This window comes from Nicotiana tabacum, chromosome 9 (genome assembly GCF_000715075.1).
Source record: "Nicotiana tabacum cultivar K326 chromosome 9, ASM71507v2, whole genome shotgun sequence".
Classification (NCBI taxonomy): domain Eukaryota; kingdom Viridiplantae; phylum Streptophyta; class Magnoliopsida; order Solanales; family Solanaceae; genus Nicotiana; species Nicotiana tabacum.
Window position 1 is genome coordinate 73,131,524 of NC_134088.1, and position 5,843 is coordinate 73,137,366.

Consider the following 5,843-nt stretch of genomic DNA (forward strand, 5'->3'; position numbering starts at 1 on the left):
GCCAGTAAGAAATGATGGTCTACCTAATGGATCATTTACCTACCACAAGTTTACCTTTCCCTCTCAGTTGCAAATGAGACCAAGTGTACTAAGGGTGTTTGTTGGAGTTTGCCTGCAATTCCTTAATTAGCTTCTTCACCTTTAGGTCCTGATTCCAGCTATCAATATTGGACTACAGCATTTTGGAAGTATGAGAAAAGACTACCATGGCTAATAATTCAACACTAGTGATTCTGGAAAGTGCACCAGTCACCTTGTTTTCAGCTCCTTTCTTGTATTCTATGATGTAATCAAAAGGCATGAGTTTAGTTAGCCACCTTAATTGAGTATTAGTGTGAATTTTCTGCTCCATCAGAAACTTCAAGGCTCTTTGATCAGTCCTAATAATGAATCTTTGGCCCAATAAGTATTGAGACCACTTCATTACTACATGCCCAATGGCAAGGAGTTCTCTGTCATAGACAGACATAAGAGTTTTCTTGTGAGATAAAGCCTTGCTAATGGAAGCAATGGGATGACCCTACTGCATCAGTACTGCCCCAATGCCATACCCACTAGCATCAATCTCAACCACAAAAGTTTTAGTGAAGTCAGGTAGAGCTAAAATAGGATCTTGAGTTAATGCTTTTTTAAGCTCATTAAAAGATTCAGTAGCTTCTGGTGACCATTTGAAGCCTTCTTTCTTTAAGAGATCAGTCAATGGTCGGTTGATAATGCAAAAACTCTTAATGAACCTTTTGTAATAGCCTGCTAATCCCAAGAACCCTCTCAAATGTTTAAGGGTAGTTGGAATGGGCCAATTCTGTATAGCTATGATCTTTTAAGGGTCTGTAGAGATACCCTCAGCAGTAATGAAATGCCCCAGGTATTCAATCCTTTGAACTCCAAAAGAACACTTGCTTCTCTTAGCAAATAACTGATGCTTCCTCATTTCTTCAAATACCAACTGTAAATGTTGTAGATGATCTTGTATACACTTGTTGTATATCAAGATATCATCAAATAAAACCAGAACAAACTTCCTCAAGAACTGATGGAATACAGAGTTCATAAGACCTTGGAAGGTAGCTGGTGCATTAGACAAGCTAAAGGGCATAACAAGGTACTCATAATGCCATGAATGAGTCCTAAAAGCTATTTTAGGAATGTCATCAATAGCCATTCTTAGCTGATGATAACCTGATCTGAGATCTATTTTAGAAAAAACGATTGAACCTCCCAATTCATCCAACAAATCTTCCACAATAGGAATTGAAAATTTATTCTTGATAGTCTGCTTGTTGAGATCTATGTAGTCTACACACAACCTTCAAGTATCATCCTTCTTGCCTACCAAAACTACAGGAGAAGCAAATGGACTGCTACTAGGCTGAATTATGCCTTGGTCCAACATTTGTTTCACCAGACCTTCAATAATATCCTTTTTTACTGCAGGATATCTGTAAGGGAACGATCTCTCAGATGTAAATCTCAGCCAACCGCTTCTGTTCCATTTTGAAGGATAATTTGGTGAATGCAGTAGGTTCATCAAATAAATTCTTATACTTTTCTAACAATACTGTCAGATCAGGATTACTGCTACTATTTTCACTATTAGTCTCTAAAGAATACCACTGCATACTCCTATCTTCAACACATGGAATAACCTGAATCATTGTAAGTTGAGATTGATTACCTGACAACTTAGCTATCTTCCCAGCATTGGCAGATTTGATTTGATTTCCAGCACCTCTGAGCACATGCTTTCTTCCCTTGTAGAAGAATTCCATAGTAAGCTTCTTGAAATTTATCTTGATATCTCCAAGAGTAACTAGCCATTTCACACCTAATACCACATCATAGTTTGCCATAGGTAATAATATAAAATTGGCTTCAAACTCAGCACCCTGCAATAGCCAAGACAATCTGCAAGCCCTATCCATCTTTATGCCAGTACCATTTGCAGCAGCCACTACCTGAGAGCAGGTAGTTGTCACAGGACACCTTAGTTGTTGCACCAATTCTGAATTGATGAAGTTGTGAGTACTCCTAGTATCTATGAGAATGTGTAGAGGTTTCTTGGCATTATAGGCAGTAACCCTCAAGCATTTGAACCCCATAGATCCATTCAATGCATGAAATTGTGACGCAAAATATCATCTTTTAATTTAATAAGTAATTCTATATTCTAAGACCTCCAAAAGTACCATTTATCATTTCTTGACTTGCGTGCGTAGTCCGTACAATTTTTCGAAAAGCTTTTATGTGAAAAATGGATTAAAATGGGAAATAGAGCTTTAAAACTCACCTAAGTTGACTTTGGTCAACATTCTTAGCAAATGAACCCAGATCAGTATTTTGAAAATTTTGTTAGGTCCGTATCGTGATTTGGGACTTGGGCATATGTCCGACATTGAATTCCGAGGTCCCTAACCCGAGTTATGGAATTTTGATGAAAAAATAAAAGCTTGAAAGCTTAATAATTTCTAAAAAATTACTGATGTTGGATTTATTGACCTCGGGTCTGTATTTTGGTTTTGGAACCCGATATAGGTCCACTGTAACATTTATGATGTGTCTGCCGAATTTGGTGAGAATCGGAGTTGATTTGACGTGATTCAGATGTCCAGTTGTAAAAACAAATATAAGTTTTAAAGTTTCTTGAAAACTTCCTTTGATTTAATATCTCATTCGTAGTTCTAAGTGTTATTTTGGCAATTTGATCGCGCGAGCAAGTTCGTATGATATTTTAGGACTTGTGTGCATGTTTGGTTTGGAGCCCCGAAGGCTCGGGTGGGTTTCGGATAGGCTACGGGATGTTTTGGACTTTGAAAAATCTGGTATTTTGCTGCAGCAGGTGTTCTGGCATGTTCTTCTTCGCGTTCGCGAAGGTACTCTTGCGAACGCGAAGCATAAACTGAGCAGCTGAAGTTTTCTTCTTTGCGAACACGAAGGCTTGGTCGCGAACGCGAAGCGATAGGGGCATTACCCTTCGCGAACGCGTAGTGTTAGGCACACCTGGGGAGGGTCGATCATTCCTTCAGCGCAAACGCGAGCTATGCCTCGCGAACGCGAAGGCCGGGGGGGAAACCTTCGCGAACGCGAAGAAGGCCTGACCCCTGTGACTTAAATCAGAACCAAAAACGGGATTTTTTCCATCGCGAAGAAGGCCTGACTCCTGTGAATTAAAACAGAACAAAAAAGGGTTTTTTCCCATTTTTCACAAACCCTCAATTATAACTCGGCTAAGGGGCGATTTCAAAGGTATTTTTCACGATTTCGAACTGGGTAAGTGTTCTTTATCATATAATGATTGTATTTCACAAATCCATGTCTATATTCATCATTTATTTCTAATTTAGATGGAAGAAATTGGGATTTTTGTAAAACTTTCCAAAAATAAAAAATTAAGATTTGAAGGTCCATTCGATATCGAAAATCCGCAAATTTGGTATGGTTGAACTCGTATCGGAACGGGTGTTCGGATTTCGCATGTTTTTCTGGGATTTGAGATGTGGGTCCCACTGCCGAATATTTTAATAAATTTTGGATTTTATCCGGAAAATTTGTAAATTCATATGGAATTAATTCCTATGATTAGTATTTAATATATTGAATTGTTTGTGAATAGATTTGAAGCTTTCGGAGGCAAATTTAAAAGGAAAAGTTGTGGTTGAATAATTGATTAAAATTTGCAAAGCGAGGTAAGTGTCGAGGTTAACCTTAACTTGAGGGAATAGAACCCTTAAATTGTTTGTTATGTGAATTGCATGTAAATGACGTATAGGTGAGGTGACGAGTGTCTATACGTCGTCAAATTAATTATTTGTCTGCTGACTTGAAAAATCATAAATTGTCTTTAGTCATAAATTAATTACTATAATAATTGTTTCTCTCTTATTCTTTGTCAAAATATTAATTCTTGAATTCCTGCATTAATTGTTACATGCTATTTGAATTATGTGTTTTAATTGTTATTTGACATTTAGCATATCAAATATTAAACTGCCTATTTTCTCCCTGATTTTTATAATAAATTGTTAATTGTCGTTGTTTGTTTCATAATTTAATTATAATTGTTGTATGCTTGTTGTCTTATAATTTTATATTAATTGTTGAGTTTATTGGGGAATTTCTTCTATAAGAATTGATTGAAATAAAAATATTGGAGGATCGGGTTGCACGCCGCAACAGACTTGTTAAAAAGTCAATATTGGAGGATCGGGTTGTACGCCGCAACAGACTTATTTAAAAGTCTATATATATACTTGATTGAAATAAATATATAATAGATCAGAACTGAATGTGAATATATTGTGAGAGCGGATTGCACGATGCAATAGAATTGAATGTGAATATATTGTGAGAGCGGGTTGCACGCTGCAATAGAATTAATGGAAATGATAATTGGTTATGACTGCTGAGTTGCCTTCAATTATTATAAATGAATTACCTTATTTATTTTTATTATTGTTGTTGTTACTAATACTGCGTACATGATAATGTAAGTGAACCGCCTTAGCCTCGTCACTACTTTGTCGAGGTTAGGCTCAACACTTACAGTACATGGGGTCAGTTATACTGATACTACACTCTGCACTTCTTGTGAAGATTTTGGAGTTGGTCCCAGCAGCGTACCGTAGACTTGCTCGGATTTCAGCTTTCAGAGGAGACTTGAGGTATAACTGCATGGCGTCCGCAGTTCTGAAGTCCCCGTCTATTGTACTTTAGCTGTGTGTTTATTTTCAGACAGCTTTATTTTATTCAGACCTGTATTTGTATTTATTCTAGAAGCTTGTGCACTTATGACAACAATTCTGTGATGGTATTTAGACACCGTTATTATTATGGATTATTTCAAAATTGCTTCCGCATTTGCTTCCTTGTTATTAATAAATTTAAAAATTATTTTAAAAATGGATAATGTTATTCTAACATTGGCTTGCCTAGCAAGTGAAATGTTAGGCGCCATCACGGTCCAAAGGTGGGAAGTTCGGATCGTGATAGTTGGTATCAGAGCACTAGGTTACATAGGTCTCACGAGTCACGAGCAAACTTAGTAGAGTCTGAAGGATCGGTACGGAGACGTCTGTACTTATCTCTCAGAGGCTATGAAGTTTAGGAACAATATCACTTCTTTCTTATTCTGTCGTGCGATTCTATTCTATCATCGATGATTGAACCATTCTACTCTTATTCTCTTGCAGATGGTAAGAATACGTAATACCTCTACCGATGGACATGGACCAGAACCCCCGGTGGCAACTATAGCCAGAGGTAGAGGTCGAGGCCGAGGTCGTGCTAGAGGCCGAGGCAGAGGCCGAGGTAAGCTCAGTCCAGAGCTCGAGCAGCTGCACCTGTTGTAGAACCTCAGGTGGACCTTCAGGAGGAGGTTCCGGTTTAAAATGTACCAGTTGGACCAGTTCAGGTCCCGAAAGGATTCATAGCCACTCTAGTGCTTCAGAATGCTCTAGTCCGATTGGTGAGTCTTATGGAGGGTGTGGCCCAGAATGGTACATTTTCAGTGGCACCAACCGTCTCACAGGCTGGGGGAGGAGCACAAACTCCCACTACTCCCGCTTCGGAGCAGATGGCTCCCCAGAATCAGGCTCCAGCAGCCCCGCCAATTGGGGTAGTTTAGCCAGTTGTTGCGGCACAGACCGGTGATAGGCCCGCCATGTCTTTTGAGGCCTTATTGAGATTGGATAAGTTCACTAAGCTCTTTCTAGTTCACTTCAGTGGTATACTTTCTGAGGACCCACATGATTATCTTGAACGCTGCCATGAGGTGCTGCGGAACATGGGTATAGTTGAGACCAATGGGGTTGATTTTGCTGTATTCCAGATGACGGGTTCCGCCAAGA

At 38.8% G+C, this 5,843-nt stretch overlaps 1 protein-coding gene across 1 annotated transcript; it reads right to left on the bottom strand.

Annotated features, from left to right (window-relative positions):
• Positions 1 to 1,309: 1,309 nt before the first annotated feature.
• On the bottom strand, positions 1,310 to 2,099 carry LOC142163959 (uncharacterized). The gene is made up of 2 exons (XM_075221116.1): positions 1,546 to 2,099; positions 1,310 to 1,439 (listed from the first exon to the last, which is right to left on the bottom strand). The coding sequence occupies exons 1-2, from the start codon at positions 2,097 to 2,099 to the stop codon at positions 1,310 to 1,312; spliced, it is 684 nt and encodes a 227-aa protein (XP_075077217.1).
• Between the last annotated feature and the right edge of the window lie 3,744 nt (positions 2,100 to 5,843).

What these genes read in the sequence shown, in the direction of transcription:
- LOC142163959 (XM_075221116.1), bottom strand. Translation starts at nt 2,099, where the DNA reads ATGGGGTTCAAATGCTTGAGGGTTACTGCCTATAATGCCAAGAAACCT. An exon ending in CTGACAGTATTGTTAGAAAA is followed by an intron (nt 1,440 to 1,545) that starts GTATAAGAATTT and finishes GTTCCCTTACAG; the next exon opens with ATATCCTGCAGTAAAAAAGG.